Source organism: Coturnix japonica, chromosome Z, assembly GCF_054131305.1.
Source record: "Coturnix japonica strain WE chromosome Z, WE-NBRP24, whole genome shotgun sequence".
Taxonomy (NCBI): domain Eukaryota; kingdom Metazoa; phylum Chordata; class Aves; order Galliformes; family Phasianidae; genus Coturnix; species Coturnix japonica.
The window spans coordinates 55,953,287-55,979,211 of NC_140702.1; the positions used below are offsets into that span (position 1 = coordinate 55,953,287).

Consider the following 25,925-nt stretch of genomic DNA (forward strand, 5'->3'; position numbering starts at 1 on the left):
GTCTCTTTATCCAACTCAGTATCTGACAGGCAGTGATGGTGAGCCTAGGCAAGGGCCAAGTGGATCTGCTACGGGTGGTAGCTCTGACTTCACCAGGTACAAAACAGCGTCCTGCATCTGCATGAGCAGCAGCTTCTTGTCTGCTCTGACTTCCCAGGGATGCTAATTTGGCATTAACACCTCAAACTAGCGGGGATCTCTTCTGGGCTAGGGGCAAGTCAGCTGGATGGCATCGGTATTGATTACCAAAGTGCATTATCTGTTCTCTGGGACTGTCTTCCTAGAAGGGGTTGCCGGTGCTTGTCAGGAGGCATATTTCTGGGGACTACGCCATTCCATTTGCACAGTATCGCTCATAATTGCGATCTTCCTTCCAACTCTCGTTCCTTTTATTCTGTTTTATGCGGCTGATGGCCGTCATTAGTTGGCATGCATTTGCAAGCTTTAAGAGGGATCACAGCTTTATTTGTTCCAAACGGCACCGAGGACCTAAATAATGCATGAAGCGCTTCCCTGAGCGTTCATCAGCACCGGCCATTACCCAGCCCTCTTGTTTCGCTCTGCACGTTTGTGCAATATAAAGACGATGCGTATCGACACTCATTACAGCGCTTTGGAAGCAGCGTGAGATGGGTGCCAGCGAGCCCACCATCGACGGCTGTGGGAATCACGGACCCGTGTCACACCGATAGGTCGCTGTGTGCCCCGACCCGGCAGGTGGTGAGGGCGGGCGGGGGGCGGTGCCGAGCCCGGTGCGCTCCGTCGGACGGGAGGAGCCGTCCCGGAGCTGTGGGGCCGCGTCACGCAGTGCGGCCGTGGAGCGCGGCGATGGAGGTTGTTCGCTGACGGCTCGGGACGGAGGAGCTGGACGCTGTGGCTGAGCTGCTGGGTCGCTTGCTCTGGGGAAGGAGGCGTCCTCGTTTCTTGTCACGGATCCGACACAGGTATCGCCTGCGCTCGCTCCTGCGTGGACTCGGGACCCTGCGCGGGGCTCGGCGTGTGCCTCGGCTGGGGGACGGAAGCGCATCAAAAACACGAGCCCAGCTGCTGAGCTCTGCTTCTGAGGGACTGCGTTACTTGGTTCTCTAGGCAGTCGGCTGGGGTTCAGTTTGAATGTTAGCGTTATTTTGGTGTCTGTGTTGTGGCAGTGTGAGTCTGATGGATGGCTTTCTTTTTTTTTTTTTTTTTTTCTTTCTTGGGACTCGTAGGGTGCGTCTTCATCTAAAATAGTGTTGTACCGTAGTAGTTTGTAGTGGTTGGCTCTGTTCTGTGGTTCAGCAGAACAGAGAACTGCCTCCTCTGCTGGGGACAAGGGGTGGTGCGCTTGGACAAACGTGCGCTAGGAGTCTGGTGGGGCTCTTGTGTTCCTTAAGAAGGCGAGTGAGGGGATGTGGTGTCACACAGAGGAAGATGAAGGATGTGCTGAAGATGAGCTGTGCAGAGGTTTCCCTGTTACGTCATGCATGTGCTGCATTCATGCAGCAGGGACAGCACAAATGCCTGCTTCCTTCGTGTCCAGCTCCAGCTGCTTCATGAGTTTGTCCACTGGGTGGGAAGGCCGTGAAACACTTAGAGTGTGATTTTTACCTTCACGTGAAGTTGATATGAGTACACCTAGGTGTCTGCATATGGAAAAGCAGAGGGATGTTTGAAAGTGGAGATGCAGGGTAGGCTTCTTAACCACTCTACAGAAGATACAGGATGGTATGGTGTGTATTATCTATATTCTGAATTAACTACGAAAACCAGGAAGAAGTATTGCAGTGAGTTGTATAAATGCAGAACTCATTATCAGCAGTGTCTGTAAGATGAGTTTATAACATTTTCTGGAATAGTGATTAAATCTCTTTCAGAGTAGCTGTGGTTGGTAAATGGCACACTCATGGCAATCTTAATGATACATTTTATTCACATCTTGTTCTGTCTTATGTGTGTGGGAGCTCAGGTTTACCTGCATGGTCCTCCCTCTTCTTGTCCTGCTCTCCACCTTCCTTTGAGTGACCGTACTCAAGGAAAGGCTACGAAGGCCTAATAATGGTCTATGGACTGGAGATGTGTGACAAAATAATCTCCCAGTGTATATGCTGACATCTGTGGTTCCTCAAACACTAAAGCTAAGAAGTAAACTCCCAGGATCAGACCTGTACACAAGGCCTTTAAAACCTTACTCAAAAGTTTCTTCTTTTCCATGGCTAAAAACAGAGAATGACTATGCAGTGACAGTATTTCTATTTTTTTTTTTATATATCAAAACGTGTTAACATGCTGCTAAACACTGTTCTATACTGAAGAAGAGGTGTTCTTAAAACAAGCTTTTCATCTGTAACTTTAATGTACACTAAACAAAGTAATATTATCTGCGGTTATTAACTGAACTGACCTTGCCTGGCCACCACATCCTTCAGGATTTTAGAACAAAAGTATCTTATCGTGATGTTCCTATTTTTTATTTAAATCTGCTTAGAGAATGGCAAAGTCTTTCCTGTTTTTTTTTTTTTTGTTTTGTTTTTTGTTTTTTTTTTTTTCAGATTCCAGTCAATTTACAGCTTATAAATGAAAAAGTCCTTGAACTTTCCAGATGCAGCACTTCCTGCTGTGATATCTAAAGAACAGGTTTCTGTGGTTTCAAGGAGCTCTGCTCCACATTGGTCCTTTGGATGTCTCCATGAACTTCCTGGCTTCCTCAGTAGATCTGTATTGTTTGAATAATACTGAGAACTTATTCTAGTGAATTAAATAGATAATGGCAGCAAATTGTCATCATTTCAAGTATAAATAGGTTTATTTTTCAGCAGGAAATGTCCTTAGCTTCTTTGGCTTGAATTTCTATTTAATTGAAATATTACAATGTTAATTTTTATTCTTCCTGGACTGAGGTTCAGCTGGCTACTTTTGGCTTGCTTAGGGACTACAGGCTATGAAACCAACGTGCCCAGGATCATTTACTGTGGCATGCGCTGCTTTTCCCACCAATGGTCCTGTCAAAGTGCAATTTGTACGGCTTAGGGAGGTCAGAGATCGCATCAACTGTCCCTCACCTCTGCTGATTCCTTCAGTTTGTTTGTTCTGCTCTGACCTGTATGGATGAATCTTTGTTCTTCCTCCCCTGATACTCATCCTTGGATCTGTTCCTGGGAGCTGATGCTTCTGCAGCCTGTTTTTGAGGAAGGGGGCTGGAGTTCGTATTTGGAACTTCAGGCATTCTGTGCCTGAAATGTCCTCTTTTACCCCTGGGATTTGTGTGAACACTAACAGATTTGAATAGCAGAGTTTGGGACACCTATGTTTATAGCTTGTCCAAATGAGCCTGCTTCCAGATGAATTCCACATTAATTCACTGGGATAGCTCAGGCCTGGGCTCCTGGCAGTCAGCATTGACTGATCTGGTATAGAATAGAGGCTGTTTCCTTATCTGAAAGCTGGCATCATAGAGTTGCTACAATTGCTACTAACTTCTGAATGAAAGACATCAGCTGATCTTCAGTTTTTCTGTATTAGGGTTTCTGTAAGCATTGTATTTGTTGTTAGTAAGGAGTAATCTGCTAGGTCTGAACAGGAATGTTAGAAATTCTTGAAGAGTGCTTATGTTTTATGTTGGCTAAAAACATACTGCCATTTCAGTTTATAGATGTACTGTGATTTTTATTAATGGCACAACAGCTACCTTGTGTGCAGAAGTATGCGTTTGTACTATTGAAAATAATCTTAGAATTAGACTTGAATGGAAAAAGCTTTCCTGTCCTGGAAGAGGGGAGATATTATTGAAGAAACACTACATAGAAAATGTGAGGAAAGGTTGTCATGGGTCTTTTTTTCCTGTGGCTTCATCATAAATTTACACCATAATTATTCCAAATGTATTAAATTTAAAAATTAAAAATGGAAACTCTGAGGCTTTGCTGATGAGACAGGTTTATCAAACGTTACTTTTTTTCTTTCTTTTTGAATGAGACCTCCATTGAGTTTCCCTCTTTGTGCGAGAAACTTCAGTTTGATTAATCAAATCTTTAAATAGCTCTTTTTGAAGAAAACAGTTATGTTCATGCTGTTTCTTTACTGATCTGAGTTTAGCTTTTGTAGTTGTCTTTCAGTCATTCTGTGCATTTCACAGAATCACAGAATCACAGAATGACCCGGGTTGGAAGGGACCTCAAGGATCATGTAGTTCCAGCCCCCCTGCCTGGCAGGGCCACCAAACATACACCTTTACTAGATCAGGTTGCCCAGGGCCCCGTCCAACCTGGTCTTGAACACCTCCAAGGACGGGGCATCCACAACCTCCCTGGGCAGCCTGTTCCAGGGCCTAACCACTCTCCTAGTGAAGAACTTCCCCCTGACATCCAACCTAAATCTTCCCTCTTTTAACTTAAAACCATTTCCCCGTGTCCTGCTATTGTCAGCCCTTTCGAAGAGTTTACTCCCCTTCTGGGTGTAAGTTCCCTTCAGGTATTGAAAGGCTGCAATGAGGTCACCCCTCAACCTTCTCTTCTCCAGGCTGAACAAACCCAACTCCCTCAGCCTGTCCTCATAGGGGAGGTGCTCCAGCCCCCTGATCATCTTCGTGGCCCTCCTCTGGACCCTTTCCAAAATCTCCATGTCTTTTTTGTACTGAGGGCTCCACACCTGGACACAGTACTCCAGATGGGGCCTCACAAGAGCAGAGTAGAGAGGGACAATCACCTCCCTATCCCTGCTGACAACCCCTCTCCTGATGGAGCCCAGGATCCCATTTGCTTTCCGGGCTGCCAGAGCGCACTGCTGGCTCATGTTAAGTTTCTCATCTATCAGGACCCCCAGGTCTTTCTCTGCCGAGCTGCTCTCAAGGACCACTCCTCCCAGTACAGGTGCCTGGGGTTCTTCTGGCCCAAGTGCAAAACCTTGCACTTTGCCGTGTTGAACCTCATTAGGTTCACCCGAGCCCAGCTTTCCAGCCTGTCAAGGTCCCTCTGAATGGCATCCCTTCCTTCCACCGTATCGACTGCACCACTCAGCTTGGTGTCATCAGCAAACTTGCTGAGGGTGCACTCAATTCCCTCATCGATGTCATTAATAAAGATGTTAAAGAGCACCGGTCCCAAGACAGACCCTTGAGGGACACCGCTCGTTACCGGCCTCCACCTGGACATAGAGCCATTGACCACCACCCTCTGTCTGTGGCCTTTCAACCAATTGCTTATCCATCTAGTTGTCCACCCATCAAATCCACCTCCCTCCAATTTGGAGATGAGGATGTGATGGGGGACCATGTCAAAGGCCTTGCTCAGGTCCAGGTAAATGACATCAGTCGCCTTCCCTTCGTCCACCAACACCATCACTCCATCATAGAAGGCCACATTTGTGAGGTTGGAAGAGTCCTCTGGGTCCATCTTTTACAACACCAGCTCCAGCAGGGACATCCAGATCAGGGTGCCCAAGAGCACATCCAGGTGGCATTTGGAGATCTCCAGGAAGGAGTCTCCACAGCCTTTCTGGGCCTCCTGTGCCCAGCCACCCTTATGGTAAAGGAGTTGCTTGAACATGTTTCTCCACAGGTGCACGACTCTGCACTTCTTGTTGAACACTGTGAGGCTCCTGCCAGCCCATCTGTCCAGCCTGTTGAGGTCTCTGGATGGCAGCACAGCACTCTGGTATATCAGCCTCTTCTCCTAGTTTTGGGTCATCTTTAAGTGAAGCATTTCTGAGTTCATGATGTAACTTGTTCATCACCAGACAGTTCTTTCATTTCTTTCACATGTGTATTGAACAAGTAAACATCCAAACTGCTATTTAGTCATGTGCGATTATAGTGACAACCACATAAGGTGTAAGCAAATCTGTAACCTGCTGAGTTGCTACGCTGATTTCTCACATCTCGTAATTGGCAATTTGCACACTGAGTAACCAGCTGCTAAACTGGGGAAGGAGGAAAGAGGTGCTGTTACAGCATCAGTACTGAACCAAAGTAACAACTTAGAGCTGGGAGGAAACATCCTCGGATCTCCCTAGGCCCTTTGCAGTTCTCTATTTCAGTAAAGTCAGATACTTTTAAAGCCATTCACTTAACAATAACAACAAATTATTTTACTAAGTGTGTGTCTGACTGTATAATGTGAACTGGAGGAGCACTAGAACAGAACAGAAAGTTGGATGTGGGTAGAGGAGAAAGAGATTGCTAAGTATAGGCAGGATCTTTGATCTTTGTTTAATCGTTTATGTAAATGCAAGGAACTTGAATATTTTGAAGGCTTGTAAACTGGCATTGTGGCTGGATTTCCCATGCCTGGTCTTCTTAGCACTGTGCTCCACGGCAGTAGAATATGCAGTAGTTTGGGGTATTTTTGGCACAAGCCTAACTTGGAAATAGGTTTATGACTTTCCTGTGTTTTTGAGTCTCAATTGCTTGCTAGGAGTGTGGGAGCATGGGGTTGCTAGGGCAGGACTGGTTATGAAAACATTTTCCCTATTCTTAGAAATGCCTAAACATTTTTTTTGGCTGAAAGGCAGCCTCAGTCTTGTCCCTTCAAAAGTACAGAACTGGCATGCTAAGATTTCAGCAGAAATCGTTTGCATTTTGAAAAATTCCAAAGATACAAAACAGATTTACAGTGGGAAATGTGAGGCATACTTAATAGGCCATGTATTGATTGATTGATTTAATATATGGCAGATTGTTCTATTTCTCTGCGCTAAGAGTTTTTGCATCCTTTGAAGTGTTTAACCAGTTTGGTTCTTCTGCTCATACTTTCTTTATCTCTCACATTTTTTTTTTGCATGTGATCAATACAGAAATTTAATTTCTAGTAGAAGAATTGTTGCTCCCATGTAAAATCAAATTTCCGTGTCATGTCATAGGGCGTTTTTTTTCCCCACTACATTTTGTAATGAAATTGACTGTTAATTTTATTAAAAAATTTTGTGTAAATTGATTGACACCTTCTCATAAATGCTTTTAAATGTTCGCTAATCTAGAAGGCATTTTGTTCTGTAGCTGTGTGCCCTGTCTGTTGATTTGTTTGTTTTGTTCTTGGGACAGGTTGAGATAATATTTTGAGTAGTCTACAAGTAAGAGAACTTAACACCCATTTTACCTAGAGCAGTGAGAATGCTTCACTCTAGATGACTTTACTGTGGTGACTATTTTATCTTCTTTTTACTTTATTTTTTTAGGAAAAACTGTGTTTTTAACATTAGTTTTATTCCCCAAAGTCTTTACAATTCAGAATACACGTTGAGCTTTTGTCATGGGTTTTTATTAAAATGGAGCTCTATCATTTATGTTAAATGCCCCAAGCTCTTTCCTGTAAACAGCTATAAACGCTTATCTTCACATGCCACACACAGGATTTGGTGTTCTCATGAATTAGTATTTCCTCCAAGATTAAAGCCATATTCACTGAGCTGTTACAAAACATTTTATTTAACTATCTAATGAAATAATTAACTTTCTGAAATGGGGGAAAAAAAGTTCTTATGCCAGTGCAGCATCTGTAATTCATTTTTGCGGAATGTTGATTTGAACTGGGTTCATCCTTCCTCCTCTGTTCTGTATTTTGGATGAGGCACATCATCTTGTAAAGTTCTTGATGATTTTGCTTTTTTTGTTGGTATTAGTAGTTGCCTCTGAATTGTATCAGTTGCACTGCAACCATTAGTCTCCTAGCTAGTAAAGTACAGTGGACTGCATCACTGTTGACCACAACTGCATAGCAGTCTTTGGTGTGTGTTCTACTGAGCTGGTTAAGAGTCATCTGACTGTTACAATTTTCCTTTTTTTTTGAGGGGAATATAGTTTTCATTTAGCCATTTTAAGAGGTGACCTTGTTTAATGCCTGTCCCCACAGGATAGTTAGGCAGGCCAAATTTCAAATAAATGTAATTCTCTTTCTTACCAGTCCTTAGACTTCTGGAGGGGAGACTTTGGTCCCTTTCAGGCCATGGTTGAGAGAGTCCCCTGGGAGGTGGTTCTGGAGGGCATGGGAACCCAGGAAGGCTGGAAATGCTTTAAAGAAGTTATTTTAAAGATGCAGGAGCTAACCATCTCCAAGACACAGCAGACAAGCTGACAGGGAAGGAGACTGATCTAGCTGAACAGAAACCTTGGTGGGAACTCAGGAACAAAATGAAGGTTTATGGTCTTTGAAGGGGTGGGCAAGCAACTTATGAGAATTACAAGTACATGGTGAAGCTGTGCAGGGAGAAAATCAGGCCAAAGCTTAGCTAGAACTGAACTCGGCAACTAGGGTGAAAGACAGCAGTAAATATTTCTATAAATACATCAGCAGTAAGAGAAGGGCTAGGGAGAATATCAGTCCTTTGTTGGATGCAGAGGGCAGCTTGGTGACCAAAGATCAGGATGAGGCTGAGGTAATTATTACCTTCTTTGCCTCAGTCTTTAATAGGTAGGACTGGGTTTATGAATGGTAGATCCTGTTTGACAAACCTCATTGCATTCGATGACAGGGTGACATGCTTAGTGGATGATTTTAAGACTGTCAGTGTGGTATATCTGGACTTCATTCAGGCTGTTGACACTATTTCCCACAACATCCTCAAGGAGAAGCTGGCTACCCATGGTTTGGATGGGTGTATATTCTGCTGGGTAAAACACTGGCTGGATGACTGGGCTCAAAGAGTCGTGGTCAATGGAGTTAAACCCAGTTGGTGACTGGTCATGAGTGGTGTCTCCCTGGGCTCTAGTGGGGCCACTTCTATTTAAGATCTTTATTAATGATCTTGATGAGGGGACTGAGTGCACCCTCAGTAAGTTTGCAGATAGCGCCAAGTTGGGAAGGAGCACTGATCTGCCTGAGGGGAGAAGGGCGCTACAGAGGGACCTGGATAGACTGGTTCAATGGGCTAAGGTTAACTGTATGCGTTTCAATAGCGTCAAGCATTTTGGTCACAAAAATCCCAGGCAACTCTATAGACATGGGGAGCTGTGGCTGGAAAGCTGCCTGATGGAAAGGGACCTTGGTGTACTGATGGACAGTCGGCTGAATATGAGCCAGCAGTGTGCCCAGGAGACCAAGAAGGCCAATGGCATCCTGTCTTGTGTCAGGAATGGTGTGGTGAGCAGGACTAGGGAAGTCATCCTGCCCCTGTACTCAGCATTGGTGAGGCCTCACCTCAAACACTGTGTTCAGTTTTGGGCACCTCAGTACAGAAGGGACACTGAGGTGCTGGAGCAGGTCCAGAGAAGAGCAACAAGGCTTGTGAATGGCTTGGAGAATATGGCCTATGAGAAGAGACTGAAGGAACTGGGGCTGTTTACTCTGGGGAAAAGGAGGCTGGGGGGAGACCTATTTCTCTCTTCCAGTATCTGAAAGGTGCTTACAGCGAGAGTGGGGCTGGTCTCTACTCACTGGTGACAGGTGGCAAGATAAGGGGAAATGGCCTCAAGTTGCGCCAGGGTAAATTTAGGTTGGATATCAGGAAAACTTCTTTACAGGAAGGGTTGTTAAGCACTGGAATAGGCTCCCCAGGGAGGTAGTTGGGTCACCTTCCCTGGATGTGTTTAAAAATCATTTGGATGTGGTGCTCAGGGATGTGATTTAGTGGAGGTGTAGAGCAAATGAGGGTAATGGCAGGTCCTTTATTTGAGAAATAGGCGCTATAGGAAAAGATACCAAAATGAACTCACACCTCCTGGTAACTACATGCCCGTATAATATACGGGGCCTGTAGTTTGGAGAAAGGACCAAGCTGAGGAATGTGACCCTCCCCTGTTTGTACAGATTCATGGCAGGAGACAAGGGTGGGTGGAAATGGGGAGCCTGTGCAGACTCAGATTGCATGGAAGTAGGGTGACTCCTGAACCCCCTATTGCTCCGGGCACTCAAGTACTCACGTAGCTCATCCACTGATTCAGGCTGTGACCCTGGAATCCCACTACAGGGGGGTTGTTAGGTTAGTACGGTTAGGTTGTGGTTGGACTTGATGATCTTTAAGGTCTTATCCAACCTGAGTGATTTTATGCTTCACAATGCAATTAAAAGACAGATTAGATCCCCCTGAGAAGGATTTCAGATATGCTTGCCCCTTTCATCTTTCAGGAAAACTGCTTCAAATTTCTCACATCATGCAGGAAACTAACACTTAGATAAATCAGTACCTAGACTGAATCCAAGTGGGTCATTCTCGTTATATGAATCCTTGCAAAGTGTTGAAGTTACAAGGGCATCTACATGCTTTTTATTTAATATTAATATTTTTATTTTTTCACAGTGTTTCCTGCCCACAGTTACTGAAAAGGAAATGTTCAAATGTTGGATTTGGATATTTATCTTGCTCTGTAGAAGCTCTGTAGCAGGTATGTTTCTTAATTACTAGCACTCATTTTGCCAATAGAAAATTTACCAGCAGGGATCCGTTGCCAAATGTAATTTCTAAGCGTTATTAAAATGAAAACCAGAGTATTTTAAACATAGGAGTTAGCAGGTGATTAGGTAATGTACAGTATAGGGTGAAAGATTAAGTTATGGTATTCTTGATCTGTCTTTGTGGTGTGCAAACTGTGATCTCTGTTGGGTTGTCAAGGTTTAACTTTGGTGATCCGCTGATAGTCCAAATTAATACCTTTGTAATACACAAGCACCCAAAGAGCAGTTAACATCTGCTGTTTTAGGTCTAGTTTATGCCAAATATTAGTAGTCATTACATGAATTTCTGAGTAATAGCATTATCCTTGATCTTAAAAGCCACAATAACACTAACAATGTGTGAAGGTTTGTTTTTTTAAAAAAATAATTCATTAATTAATTTTTTAGAACTGTGGTAGTTCCACAGTCAGTTTAAGCTTGCACAGTAACCATTGAAATTGTAATGAATGTTGTAGGGCTGCTTCTGAAGTGGTTAAGAAACAGATCTGAACGTAAAATCACAGGCTTTTATTTTTCATCTGTATTCTGTATGTTGCTCCAAAAGTAGTGCCTCCTATTTATTTCCATGGAAACTACAGCAGACACAGAAAGCACAACAGCACAATTTGGTAGAGGAAATTCTCAGCTACAAAACTATTTTTCAGCATAGTCACCACCACTTGTTATACATTGTCAACAGCTAAGATATGTAAACATCATTCTTACACATACTTATATCAATAGATATAATATGGGTGCCATCTGAGCATTGTATTTGAACAGTGTCTGGGAAAAAATCTAATAAAATGATCTCTGAATGATGTCTGGGCATATATGTTGATAACGAAGTAAGTTGCCGTTTTAAATTTTTTTTTTATTTTTTTATTTTTTTTTTAGAATCTAGGTTATACGATAACTTTAATTTTGTTTTTAGATGAAAACTCTATCAGAGATGCTGACATTTTTCCTTCTTCTCCTGAAATTGAGAGAGGATCCACCCTGAAACTGTTCTGTGTTCTTGGAAAACACTACACACCTCACAGGAACGCAAGCCACATCATCTGGAAACTGAATCGTGAATTAATTGCTCAGGAAAACTACAACATTGTCAATGAGACTGTATCTAGTATAACTATCTATAATTTCACTCACAACAAAGCACATGTGAAATGCTTTATTAAGTACTTAGGGAAAGAACAACTTCTGGTTCACACTGAAGTGAAATCTGGCTGTAAGTAGAAATGTGGGGAAACTAATTTTAACATTTTTGAATAACCTAAAATAAAAATATTTTTAAAACAACTTTTTTCCCCCCAAAGTAAAGCATTAAACTTCTGGCAAACCTTATTCATGCAAATCCATAACCTCTCTGACCCAGTGTTTGGACAGTTAAATCAGTGCAGGTTTTCTCTTTGTTTTTTCCTCATATTTAGACTAGACAACTTTATATTTCTCTAGGGATGGTTTCCTTTCTATTCCTGTGTTACAAACAAATTATAATCTCATCTGGAGAAGACTTAAGGGTAAACTAAATACTATTTTTTCTAATTTATTGAGCAGGTTAATTCAGACTGTACTAACATCTGCATGGGGATCTCTTAATAGTAAAGAATAAATGTAGAGAAGTAAGTTCCTGGAAAAAAAAAAAAAAAGCAGAAAATATTGCTTGTTTTCCAAGTTAAGTGTATCTTAAGCATGTTAGCAAAAGGGAAATCTTTTAAATAGAGATATCTTCTTTCAGAGAGAGGGCTTCTTATAGAGTTTATAGAACTCCCTTCTGCTAGTTTATTTCATTGGAGGTCTTTGTCTTCCATTCAACTCTCATTTCTTCTGCTGAGTGAAGAAGACTGGCTTTAACACAGATATGTCTTCAGACTATAAAGGTTGCATTCCTTTGTGCTGTCTTGCTTGGAAGAGAGGGAGTCTGGAATTAGGGGGGTCTCTTCAGAGTTGTATTGATACATCTTCCAGGAAGTTATCTTTCTGAGGTCATGAGGGCTTTTCAGATCAGCAGTTTTGGTAGGGTAGGTGGTAATGGGAAGGAACTAAGTGGAACTATGTCTTTCAGAGATTACCCTCTTTTTGTGAATGTTTTTCTTGTTTCTTTGTTTTTCTGTTACTAACTGGATTGACATCTAGCTATAGGTGCTTTGCAGGCGTTATACTTAGAGGTTCAGGTTGAAGTGCATATTGATTTAATTTTTTTTTAGTGAGTTAGTATAAAAATTCCTTTGGGCCCACTTAGTTAAGTACATCTGAGAAGTAGCTGGAGCAAATCTCTTTTTTGGTTTTGTGAAGGGTTATGAGGGAAGTGAATTCTTAAACTATGTTCTATGCAAGTCATGTAGTGATTTGGTGTAATCAACCTGCCTACTAACATTTGAAGTTTTATATTAAGTTGCTTATTTTCATGAGATTTTCTTTGCCTATGTCTATGCAGTTCCACCAGGCACACCAAGAAATATTTCCTGCATATACGATGTTGATATTAAGCTTACCTGTAACTGGACTTCAGGAAGAGAAACAAATCTTGAAACAAGTTATACTCTTTACAGAAAAATGTAAGTATAGGATGTACCAGGGACTGGTATGCTGGGGTGAGACCACTAGTTGTGTCCCTATCCCATCCCTTCCCCCGCCCGCACCCCGCCCCTACCATTTGACTTCTGTTTAAAGTAGACCTGGAAACGTGCAGTTCACAGGCATTTCTTAGTGCAATTAATTTTGGGTTGATAATGGTTGAAAAAAGTTAATACCTGATACCATTTTATTTCTCTGTGTGTAAGCAATGAGCATTTTCAACCTAGTACTCAGTAGACAAATGTTTATGTCAGAACTTAAATTCACTTTTTTCTTCAAGGTAACATGAGTAAGCCTAAGTACAAACATCATCTTTTAGGGTATTCCACTGCTGAGGTAGAATGGATGTTCTTTGAGTTTTTACCTATCCTCTGGGTGGACCTTATCACGGCCTTTTAGTACCTGAAGAGAGCCTACAGGAAAGCTGGGGAAGTACTTTTTATAAGGGCATGTAGTGACAGGACAAGGGGAAATAGGCTTAAACTGGAAAAGAGTAGTTCTAGACTAGATATTAGGAAGAAATTCTTTACTGAGAGGGTGGTGAGACACTGGAACATCTTGCCCAGTGAGGCTGTGGATGCCCCCCTCCCTGGAAGCATTCAGAGCCAGGCTGAACGGTGCTTTAACCAGCCAATAGGGAAGTGTCCCTGCCTGTAGCAGGAGTGTTGGAACTAGATGATCTTAAAGGTCTCTTCCATTGTAAACCAGTTTGTGATTGCTTTTACAGCAGTGCAAGCTTATGCTGTCCTAAAAATATTCATTAAATACCTACCTCAGACTGTTTTTTTGAGTTACACCAAGGATGTGCGTAACTATGAGGACATTAACACAGCTCTCGTGTAAGTTTTAATTTGTAGAATTTCTGTGTTGGTAGGTAAAATGAACCAATTTTTGTTAGTCTTACATCCTGTTCTATGTATTTGAAAGCACATGATGAAAAATCAGTGTACTACTTATGTGTTATTTCAGGGAAATCTGTCAAATTTCAATTACCTTGTTAGAAATTAGCAGTGGTACAATTTAGTTTTTCTTCATACTGTGTTGAAAAGGTGTGGGAAGGCTTGTCTCATAGCTGTGCAATGTAGCATGTGTTTTGAGCTGTAGCTGCATACGTATTTTTATAAAAGCCCTTATGTGGGCTTGCTTGATTATTTCACTGCTTTGATTATTACTTAAAATAATAATAATATGTGAATTAAGTAAATTTTACTTTTTGTTACTGCTCCTTGAAAGTTGTCTTACTAACTTAATCTCTGTGGGCTATCCATATGCATTATTTATTGTTTATATAGAATGAATGCAGGAACAGTGCAGTTATGAAATGGTATTTTCATGCACAAATGTATCACCTAAGGAACTTTTCCTAGGTAAAAAAGTTGTGCAACTGTGAAAACATATAAGTAGTAATTAAATCCTAACCTAACAATCAGTGAGGGTTACTGTAGGAAAATCTTCTAATGTATAACTCCTGTTACTTCTCCCATTTTTCAATTTTTAGTATGAGTGTACAAGGTCCCATTATGCAAAAGCCGGAGATCTCCATCTGCCGAAGCAAAACTGAGTCGTGTTCATTCCATTACCCAAATATTCCATTTGGCGATAATCTTTGTATTCAAGTGAAAGCTGAAAATGTTTTGGGTGAAGCCTCATCAGATTGTGTTCCTATAAATATGGAAGAAATAGGTAATTAACAGAGAGTTAAATAAAACAAAGACATAGTATCTGTTGAACCAATGTCATCTTTCCCATTTATTTTTCCTTCTTTGTAAAATACAGCTTAGAGAACTTTGTGACAAAATGTGTAAAGTAAGTTAGTTTTAGTAGAATAAAACTATGAAATATAACATTTCCAATATAAAGTTTTGAAATAATTCTTTAGATTCAGTTAGTTTTATATTGGTTTACTTTTGAATAACCATCTCATTTTAATTGCTAGTTAAAATTTATAGAACAGTAGAATATCCAATGTTGAAAGAGACCTAAATGGATCATCAAGTCCAAGACTTATGTCTGTTAAAATACACCATCACATGAATTCTCTGCTGGATTGTATGTAATTGGGATAGAAGTTAAAATTATTGGAATTCACATAGACCAGTTCTGATATTTATGTAAGCTTTTTCTTTTGTTTCTCCATTCTAGAGAGATTTCAGCCTCCTGAAATACTTTCATTACAAAAATATGTTGGTATAAAGCAGGTGCTTATAGTAACCTGGAAAATACCTGAGAAAAGTACACGTTTATTGGATGTAAAATGCCAGATTCTATACAGAAATTTGTATACAAACTCATCGGTAAGCTGCTCTTGATCTCTATTGAATGTGGGCTTTGTAACTAATCTTATAACACTATAAAAGGCTAACTATAAAAAATACAAGAAGCATTGGAAATGATGATAGAACCTTGTTATTTTAGTGGAGGATAACTGGGTATGTGTTCAGTTTGGGTTTCTTTGTTGTCTAGGATGAATTTTCTTTCCCTTTTGGTCAATATATATTTGGATACAAACTGTACTGATATTTCTGTGAATGGCAAAGGAGTGGCCTGTCATACACATAATTTGTCAAGATGCTATTCTTGTTTTGCATTCTGGTGAAGAAAACAACATTTACTTCCAAACACAGTAGATGAGTCAGATTAAGACAGACTAATTATATGTTAAGTTTCAAGTACATCAAAGTATAGATTTTGCAAGATAGGAAATAAGCATATTATTTTTCCAAGTCTGTCTTTCTGACAGACTGAAATGAAGGACAGCTGTTGTCAGAGTAACTAATAGAAGTTCTTGGAGCTTGAAAGAAGTTCCTGATGCTAACATGTTTTTTAATTAGCATCTTCCTGATGTTCTCAGGCCAAGCATATTAGCTGTTGGTCTGAGGGTGTAATTTCCTGAATGAACTGATGGACAGAATGGCTTTGGTTTATGGTGTATGTTAGAAAGTTTATTTAAAAGATCTGTTCAGTATGTTCAGGTGATCGTTGCCTCTTGAAGGATGTTTCCAGATGTATCCAGGGTATTATGGTGATACTTGACTCTAGCAGTACTCAGTTGATTCTCAGTTATTAGGAGATACAGCTACCCAGCACCACCTCTACCAGCACAGCTGCCCAGAACAGCTGCCCTAGAAGTATTTGGGAGCTGCACATGGTTCAAGTCACACATCAGTCAATCCCAGTCTACTTTAGGTTGAGGTTTTTCAGGAACCAGAGTGTTATGGGAAGAATGAAGATACCACACAAAAATTTAAATAAAAAACAAATGATTTGGGATTTTACACAAGAGGTGTGGAAGGTCAAAAACTTCATTGTGAGTATTTTAAAACCGGGCCATGTGTTTGCATCCAATCCTATAGCTAACCATTTTTGTTCATGCATCAACTTCAGGAAATTGACACTGTTATGGTGGCTTCTGGAGAAGAGATATCAACACATAATCTCACAGGTCTGTGGGACTCCACAGAGTATTTCGTTGCCATTCGGTGTATCAGTGTTGAGTCAAAACACTGGAGTGAATGGTCTAAAGAGAAAACAGCAAGCACAGAAGAGAAAGGTAGGCCAACTATATAGTATGGTTTTTTATTGTCATTCTAACACTTAGAATCTATCTTAAGCCATGCAGCTAACTATATGGCCTTAAGGAACTGAAATAAATCTCACAATTAATTAACAACTTTACAACTTAGCAATTTTATGAGAGATATGACTTTCAAGAAGCCAAAATAATTCGTGCAGTTACTTAATTATCTTATAAGAGAAAAGTGTCCATTTGGACACTATCTGATTGCTTTATGTCTTATACTGTGGTTCCCAAACCTGTGCACCGTACTCAAGGTGAGGGAGGACAGATGCCATCATTCTGAGCATCCACCCCTTTGTCTCCTCCCCAGATTTTTTTTTTCCTGAGAACAATGTCATGGCATGAGGCATCCCTTTGACCAGTTATAACAACAGATTTCAGGACTTTTGTTGTTGTTTTTTAATAGCTCCCTCAGAAAAAGTGGATTTGTGGAGAGTAATTGAGTCTTCATCCCCAGCTGGAAGCAGATCTGTGTATCTTATGTGGAAGGTAAATACACTCTTTTGTTGTCATCAGAAAAGCAAATGAATGACAAGAACATCTCCCCCGAACCAAATCAGAAGTGAAAAGGCTTTGGTTAAGTGAGTGGTAGATCAATAAAGCTTTGTAGTAAATGCAGAAAAAGAGGGTTTCATTATGTTCAGATCACTGGAAAATCTGATTGAAAATCCTTGCAACTGATCTTGAATAATGCAATTTACCAGTGCTGTGTTTATATTCACATTTAAATTTAATAGTCGTTTAGTAAAACTGAACATTTATGTATTTAAATTACTGAAACAAATGATTAGGCTTTTGTTGTAGCTTTCAGCTAATGCTGCAGTGTAGTTTTAGGGTTTTCTGGTGATTTCAGGTACAGTTTTTATGAGATCACTTTTGATAGATGTTTTTAAGCGTTACTCTCTTCTGTGATTTCCTAATGTATCTTCTTAGAGCAAAATATCACTATAAAATATTTTAAAGGAAAGATTATCTGATTGTTTCCATGGCTGCTGTTTCGAAGTAGTGAGGTGTTCTAAGGATTCTATATTGAGAAGCAAGATGATGAACTGCTTGTGAGCTAGTACATTTGCATTTTATTAATTGAAACATCTCCCTAACTACCCTCTGCTATATTTTTTATTTAGAGATTCTATGTTCTTTAATACAGAATATAATTTTGATTATAAAGATAACATTGTGAAAAATTTACTAATGCATTCTTTTAATAGCTGTTAAGCAACTTTCCACCCCATGGGAGAATTCTAGGCTACAAAATACAGTATTATCCAGAAAATAATGCTGCACTTCAAATGACAAACTTCACATCTGATAAGAAAATTACTTTACTTTTAAACGAAGAGGCGTATATAATATCTCTTACTGCCTATAATTCTGCTGGAAATTCTCCTGCAGCTATTTTGAGGATTCCATCCACTGATGAAAAATGTAAGATTTTTTGAATATTGCAATATTTTTTCTCATTGCAAGCAAATGATTTTCTTGACATCTGAGTAAGTTCTATTGTAGTGGAAGCAAAATTGTGCTAAGGACTTTTGTCTTTGAACTGTATGTAGAACTGTATTATATGTACGATTACGTAGCCTGCTAATTTTTACTGGAACAATGGTGTTTCTCTTGCTGTATTTAGCTATCAGATGCCATATTTCTTTTGCAGAAGATTATTGTTTGGACTTCTGTTTTATCGTATCATTGTTAAAATACCCACATTTTCTGATGTGTTATTATTTCTGTTGCATTACTTTATTTTTGTTCAAATCCTGAATCTCTCCCAAAAATTCATAGCATCATCAAATTACGTCTCACCCATTTCCCAGACCATAAAATTGGTTACCTCAGGGCATTATTGCACCGTGTTTGATGTTATTCCCATGTTAACAGAAGTCCCTAACAGAGGTGGAGAGAGAAACATGCTTGTTTTCTATATTCTTCCATGCACTTGAGAGCTCTTGAACTCTTTTTATGCTTAATTCAGATATCTTTGTTAGCCTTGTATTGCAATATCCTGCTGGCTACCCATGACCTGGGACAAAAGTGTCAGTTGACCCACTGTTGAATCACTTCTACATCAGTTGTAGAAGCTCTTCTCTGGAATTGCATAATTAAATTCCAGTCTAATCAGAAAAATTGGATATGCCGACACAATGTCATCATGTCCTGAATGCTGCTGACTGCTTCTCTGTCCACTATTCCTCAGTAAACATTTCTGCTTTTACCATGCTGTGTTTCTTCTTTCTATAAACTTAGACTTGGCAACACAGTGTTAAAATATTTTTTTCCTTTTCTGCTTTTCTAGGTTAAGTTTTCAGTCAGGTTTCCATTAATTTTGTTCTACAGGTTGATGGTCTGCTTTTACTTCAGTGTCACTTAACAATCCTGCTGACTTGCTTTACTTGTTTTCTTATTGCCATTTGGCATCCCAATGAAAACCTGCTTATCTGCACTAGCTATAATCTATAAGCTGTGAAATTTAGATCCTTTGATTCTGTGTAAATCCCTTTATGTACTGTTTTGATTATTTTATTGGCCCCTCTCTCTTTTTTAATGTTATAGTTCTTATATTCTTCAATTTAAGTTATTTTTGTTAAGTGTGTATGTTCACTTTTTCTTAACCTTGGCTAAGACTCGTACTTCTCTAAAGAAGCAATCTCAGCTTGCTATGACTGAATTGTTCTCATGCTTCAGTTTCTACAAAGATAAAATTGATGTTCTGTTACATTTTTAGCTTCTCAAATTATTGAAGCAGTGAGAACCTTTACAACAGAGGAAGAGATGATTTTGGAATGGACAGTCTCTAAACCAGAAGTAACCAAGTATGTAGTTGAGTGGTATGAGGAAATGGAGACAGATCCTTTTGGTAGATCATGGCAGTATATATCAAATTCTACAAAGTGGAAACCTAACAAAAGTACGTTCATTTACAAGTTACAGCTGTAATAATGGACACATATATGTATGCTTATATGTACATGTAGTTACTCATGTGTGCTTATTTGTATACAGACAAAATAATAACAGCCTTATTTTATGCTTTACTGAAATTGCTGCATGTAGTTCAGTAGTTTCTGCCTATAATAAATTAAACAACGGTCTCCTCAAAATAAAGTTCAAGAGCAGTTTAGTACACATTGACTTGAGTCTTAACTCTTAGGCTGAAAATTACTTCTTAACTAAAAAGCAGCTTCCTCTTGAGCATAACTAGGACATCTTTGGTTACCCTGAGCACAAATTGCACTAGAAATGTGATTTGTCTATTCAAGCCTGATTCTGTCATTTGTGGAATTATTTTACAGACAACATGTGGGCCATCCTCATTTGTGCTGGGCTGTGATAAGTTTAAGAGGCTGAAAAAGCAGTGGAAAGCTGATATAATCTACAGATTTGCCTATAGAATCATAGTCACCGAGTCTGAGGAGGAGTGGTACATGAAACCCCTTAAGCTTCTCATAAAACCACAAATGAGTTCTCTCTGAGATGATGAGTTATTTTAAATAGAGAGATGCATCCTGATGATTGCTTGGCTACCTGGTGATTCAGTGTTGAAAGCATAATTTCCTGAGACCTGAACTATGTTTTGAAGCATACAAAAGTCCAGTGAAGAGATTTTGTCTGTACAGTTGTGCTGTGAGTCAGGTTGCTTAGAGGCGTGTCAACAGTCGGCATAACCGGACTATCAGTGTACAGTTACGAGCTGGGGCTCAGAAAACAAAGCTTTTTTTGGCAGAGCAGTAAACCTCATGTGTGAAATTGAAAATGTCCCTAAAATTATCATTTTGTAATGATTAGGTGAAAATAAAAGCTTCTGCCAAGATCTCAAACTATTAGAGATGAGTAAGTGGCTTCATATTTGGAAACTGTATAAAGCTGATAATAACAATTACTTGATCAAACTATTTCCTGTGAAAAATGACTCAGAATGCTGGTACTCTTACAGAATGGAATTATTTCTGTTAAATGTTAAAATGAATACTTGAAATAATAAATAGAATCATAGAATTGTAGAATAGCTCAGGTAGGAATAGACCTTGAAGTTCATTAAGTACAACCACAACCTAACCAAAATATATTCTGTAATTGCAAAACTGTATATATGTATTTACTATCCATCTAGGAAGACAACGTGATTGAGTCTCTTTTAGGTTGTATAAATCTCATGTGCAGAATTCTATGCAAATATTCATTTTTTTCTTTACAGAAAACTTTAAATCATTTGTATGCTACAACATGTCAGTGTATCCTATTTATGGAAATAAAGTGGCAGCTCCGTATTCCATACAAACTTATGTTCAAGAAAAAGGTATGTATTTAAAACCAGTAATGTTGTGAAAAGTGACCTCTCTCTTAGTGTGTATTTTATTTGTGAAATTTGGTAATGGTATTACTGAAGGGGAGAAGTAGATGATGAAGAGAATAGTACAGTGCTGCACTGATCCATTGATTAGTTGTAAATTCTATGTACTGTATACAGAGTACTTGGAAAGAGTACATCTACAAACATGGAACAGCTGTGACAAACATGGAACACCTGTGAGAGTCTGTTTAATGTTGCAGCTGCATTTAGATTTATGTTTAGGTTTGATTTTAATGATGCAACTGATTGTGCTACCTGTGCTTGTGTATGAGACATTCTACTCGCAGATTAAAACAGTAGTTTGAGAATCATGCTTTTTGTTAAGTTTTATATTGCAATAGTATATATGAATTCCTGCATATAAAAAAGATGATATGCAATGACATTTGTAGCTGAATAGAAACTGGAGATGAAATTGGGTGTATGTGTGAAGTTTAATGTGAATTTGGTGATTTGTACAGCCAGCTGCAAGAATGTAGTTTACTGATAATCTAAAGTTTTCTGGAGAAAATTTCTCTTGTTTGTGCATATAGACCCCATGTAAATGTGCGTGCGCACGTAGTACAATGCAGGATTAAACATTATTTACTAGAAAAAGGTAATTGCTGTATGATAGAGCAACACTTATTAACACAACCTGGATTTGAATGCTGTGATAGTATTAAATGCTGACAGAGATTACTTCTATAAAAACTGAAGCACAGTGAGCACTTGCTTCAGAGTTATGAGTTACCTCTCTATGATGTTGTGAGGATAGAGCTTTTTAATGGTCTTGGGATATATGGATGCAGTAACACTAAGAAATATGCGAAAATCAAAATAGACATGGGGATTTAATGTATCAGAGCACTAGTAAGACATTTACATTTTTTGGTATTATTGGTATGTGTGAAATAACGTGGATAATACTGACAGATAGACTAATCCACTTGTTTTTCTAATTTACCATGATCCAATGCAGAGCCATCAGAAGGCCCTGTGGCTGATACGGGTTTTCCAGGCAAAAATGAAGTTACCATAAAATGGAATGAGATTTCAAAGGATAAAAGAAATGGCTTTATCAGTAACTACACAATATTTTATAAACCTGATGGTGGAAAAGAATTGAGTAAGTATACATCAAACATCAGAGCTTTTGACTGGGTTATGACAATCTGCTCTCTGTAATTAATAGCATACTTTGTTATTGTATGTCATAAATATGTCTGAAAATACTGACATTAAATATGGCCTACATAAAGATCAGGGATTATTTTTAGATTTAACTGAAATAAAGAAGTATGCTTGTGAACGTTCCTTGCTTTAGTACAGCACGTGCAGTCTTGCTCTGTTTCTCTGTCTGTTTTGAGTTTGTTTTGTACAGAATTGCTTCATGTTAATATATATATATATATATGTGTGTATATATATATTTAATTATTTTTTTACTGTTAATATACTACCCTTGGTGATGCAGCCAGGACTGTTAACCATGTTGTCCTTTGTGCTTCACTGAGGGGGTGCAAATGTGATGGATCTCAGTATTAGTGCAGTCGGTGTGGTAGCATTATCATTGCTATTCTCTTTTCCAGAGTAGGATGGATAGCAGCTCATATATTAGAGGGTTTTTGCATCTTGTTCTCTCTAATGTTAGAGATAAATAAATAAACACATTTTTTGCAAGTTTATGCCAAATCAGAAACTGTTATTTGCTGTATACTTGTGGTTTTCCATTCTTGCATAAGTACTAGTCTTTTTTCATCTTAAATGTCTCTATGATTACATATTTGAAGCCAGTTGAAAGAAATCACAACAAAGGCAGAGGAGATAAAGTGCAGACGGAGTACATTAATGAGGCATAGATCCTGTGCAAATTCATGAATTTGAAGTTCATGAGATTTCAGTGAGTTTGTAAGTTCCATGCATGTCTTTAGATGGATGCCTTTCCCAGGCCCTCGGTTTCTGGAACGTTATGGTGGAAATTTTCTATTACAACTATTTTTATAATAAAAGCAAAATAGTAAATGATAGCCACGGAGCTAAAATAAGTGCCAATAAATTATGTCTTTGGACACAGTTTTATGGATTAATCTCTTCAAATGTGCTTAATGTCCTGTGGTTGATACAGCTTCCCTGCTCAGTAGGCTGCCAGCATTCTTTTTGATTACATTCCTGGTTTCATGTATCTGAGTAGTATCCATGCAATCTATCAATATAATTCTATCTGTTTGAGACTTACACCATTAATTTCTATAAAATCTTTTATGAGAGGTGTTTCTGTGACCTAATTTTGTTCTTCCTGCTTGATTTTTTAAGAGTACTGTTGTATCACTCAGTATTTTAGAAATGGTTCTCTTCCTTCTTTGTTTCAGACATTGCTGTTAGTAGATACCTAACATAGTATCGTTTCAAACAATCTCAAACTAATGAATCTTGGCATGTCTTCAGTTGCTTCTGGATAACCAGTTCAGAGCCAAGGCAGAAGTATTTTAGACAGTCTGTAAACTAGAAAGAAGCTGAGACAATTTCTGCTGGATGGTGCCTTCTGTGTACTATCTTTCTTGCCATGTTAGTTTCCAAATGAATTATGCCATATTAGTTCCTAAGTGTTTTGCATGGGGTCATTCTCCCACATGCAACCATAACCAAAGCATAACATGTAAGGCATTGGAAAGCTTCTCACATGAAACAGACCATGCCTATTCTAGGGATTCAGATTAGCTAGTTTTAAAAGGCAAAACCCAGCTGTACTGTTGGTGTTTTAGGCTTTTTTGTTATCACATTTGTTTGTTGAATCTGAAAATAGAAATCTTGAGTTTGTGCCAGGGTGATTTCATTGATGGCCTTTTAACTCCAAGACTTCATTTTCCCCATCTCGATTTAGGGGAAATGTACTTTGTTTGTTCTCAGGATATATTGCAACATATCTGTTACCCCAGTGGTTCATAATTTGGCTGAGTAACAGTATACTGGCGTAGACTAAATTCACCAGAAAATGTTTTAATTCCATGTTATGAAACATATTCTTTATCAGTCTGTAGACATAGTATGTTAGGAAACGTGCCCTGTCTAAAAGTAAAACACACCCATATTAATTTCAATAGTTAACAAGGGAAAAAAAAGCAATCTGTTGCTTTCTGATAATTTCCTCTGTTCCTCTGGGAGGTGGTATCCAAGGCCAATAGACTGTGTTCTTTTGGGTGATTGGTGTCTATCTGTGTTGTTAGAAATTTAGTCCAGTTTTATGAGCTGCAGAAACACAACTTTTACCAGCTGTTTTAATGTTTTGGTTTCTTAGCCTGGATTTCAGAGATCATGGAAATTAAAAAATAAAATAAAATGCTATTTTTTGTGCTTACTGACATAAATATTTTCCTTATAAGATGAAACAGTGAACTCTGATGTGCTGCAATACACACTGAAGTCTTTACAGGCTAATACACAATACACTGTCTATATCATGGCAAGAAACAGAGCTGGTGGAACCAGTGGAGAGCCAAAAACATTCAAGACTTTGAAATTCAGTAAGTAGTTTTCAAGGTTAGTCACTGTTATTTTGAAAGCAGTTTAGGGGGTAATAAATAAAGGATTCTTTTGTTTATGTTTGTTAGAGTAACTTTTTTTTTTTTTTTTTTTTTTTAAATGGATATTAAAGCAAGTAAATGATCAACATGAACTGAATTTAACTTGATTTTGCTGGAAATCTTTACAAACTTAAACTTCAAGAGAAGGAGTCAAAAAAATGTGTTTTTTGCTGCTAGTGAAGCTGTGGAATACTAAAAATGTTTGTGGGATCAACATGTTATTTCTATGCCATCAGTTTAGGGATAATGTGCCTTACAGTTGAACAGAAAGTAGGTATTTCCATCCAAGATAGAGGTTTAGAATGGCTGTGCACTGAGTTACTGTTTTAGTAAGGGGATTGGTGAGACGATTACAAGCAGAAAATCAGATGCTTTCTCTTTTCTGCTGCTGGAGGAATGTTTTCCATACATACATGTTTGTATACATTTATATATGAGTGTGTGTATATATATATATATATAGTTGCATATAGCCACAGTGAAATACATGTATGCATGTATGTGTGAACTGATACATAAGAAAATACATTAGTTGCCCTTGAACAGGGTATGAGGTATGAAGCTGATTTTATTTTCTGCCTGTAAATTCTTCTGCTAGTTTGCCACTCACATACAAAATAGGTTAGGCTGTGCAGAAGTCTGATCTCTGTTGCTGTCTGTACCTGCCTCTGGTAGGTACTTGGAAGCTAGCTCAGAAATCTGTATAGTATGTTTCACTCATTAGAGTAACTATATTTTAAGCATATTTAAAATCCATCTCTGGCACCGTATGTAAAATCTATTCAGTAGTAACAAGTGGCAGTGTCACTATATAGTGGTTTCAGGCAACTTGAAAGCAACGAGTACCCAGAAAGGTATTAGACTTTTCATCCTGGTACTAGCACAGGACACTGAACAACCTGATTCTGATTTCTGCATTGGACAGGGTGAGCTGGAGATGTCCACTCCAGCCTGGATTATTGGGTGATGCTATTTTTTCCCCCCTTCTTCTCTGTCTTAGTAAACTGGAGGAAAAATGCTCAACTTTTCACATGTGGTACAATGGATACTATTCAGTATTCTGAGTAATTTTGATTAATTTTGGCGAAGGTGTTTATGGTGCTGCTAGTCAGGTGACTTTGATGTAGGAAATCAGCTGTCTTATTGAAATACAGGAAGAAACGGTAACCATCTGTTCTTTCCTCTAAAGATAAAGAAGATGTTATTTTCATTGCTATACCAGTTGGATTAAGCATGTTGTTTCTGTTAGGCCTTTGGATAACGTGCATGATGAAAAAACACCTGTAAGTACATTTTTCATCTTCTAAATTTGAATCTAGTCAGTATATTTTAAATTATAAATAATGTTAAAATAAGAACTCAGTGTCACCTTTGTGTGGTCTACTGCTTTGGATGCTTTCAATAGAGTGAAGTGTACTTGATTTGGCATTTTTTTCTGAAGAACTACCAGAAACGTAACCACACCAGTTCTTGTTCATGGCCTTATTTAGAGTGCTGTATAATCAGAAAATTGACTG

The 25,925-nt window shown here is 38.8% G+C and overlaps 1 protein-coding gene across 2 annotated transcripts in view; it reads left to right on the plus strand.

Moving 5' to 3' along the window:
• The first annotated feature begins 566 nt into the window (after nucleotides 1-566).
• The window catches only part of IL31RA (interleukin 31 receptor A), a 31,613-nt gene continuing 6,254 nt past the window's right edge, over nucleotides 567-25,925 (plus strand). For both annotated transcript variants that reach the window (XM_015848722.3, XM_015848723.3), the window contains exons 1-14: nucleotides 567-944; nucleotides 10,204-10,288; nucleotides 11,272-11,568; nucleotides 12,778-12,898; nucleotides 14,416-14,600; nucleotides 15,060-15,211; nucleotides 16,302-16,467; nucleotides 16,901-16,983; nucleotides 17,706-17,922; nucleotides 19,220-19,402; nucleotides 20,690-20,791; nucleotides 21,807-21,953; nucleotides 24,208-24,348; nucleotides 25,598-25,691. In XM_015848722.3, the coding sequence (XP_015704208.2) occupies nucleotides 10,234-10,288; nucleotides 11,272-11,568; nucleotides 12,778-12,898; nucleotides 14,416-14,600; nucleotides 15,060-15,211; nucleotides 16,302-16,467; nucleotides 16,901-16,983; nucleotides 17,706-17,922; nucleotides 19,220-19,402; nucleotides 20,690-20,791; nucleotides 21,807-21,953; nucleotides 24,208-24,348; nucleotides 25,598-25,691 (1,943 nt within the window). In that variant the 5' untranslated portion in view covers nucleotides 567-944; nucleotides 10,204-10,233. The remainder of the gene's footprint in view (nucleotides 945-10,203; nucleotides 10,289-11,271; nucleotides 11,569-12,777; nucleotides 12,899-14,415; nucleotides 14,601-15,059; nucleotides 15,212-16,301; nucleotides 16,468-16,900; nucleotides 16,984-17,705; nucleotides 17,923-19,219; nucleotides 19,403-20,689; nucleotides 20,792-21,806; nucleotides 21,954-24,207; nucleotides 24,349-25,597; nucleotides 25,692-25,925) is intronic.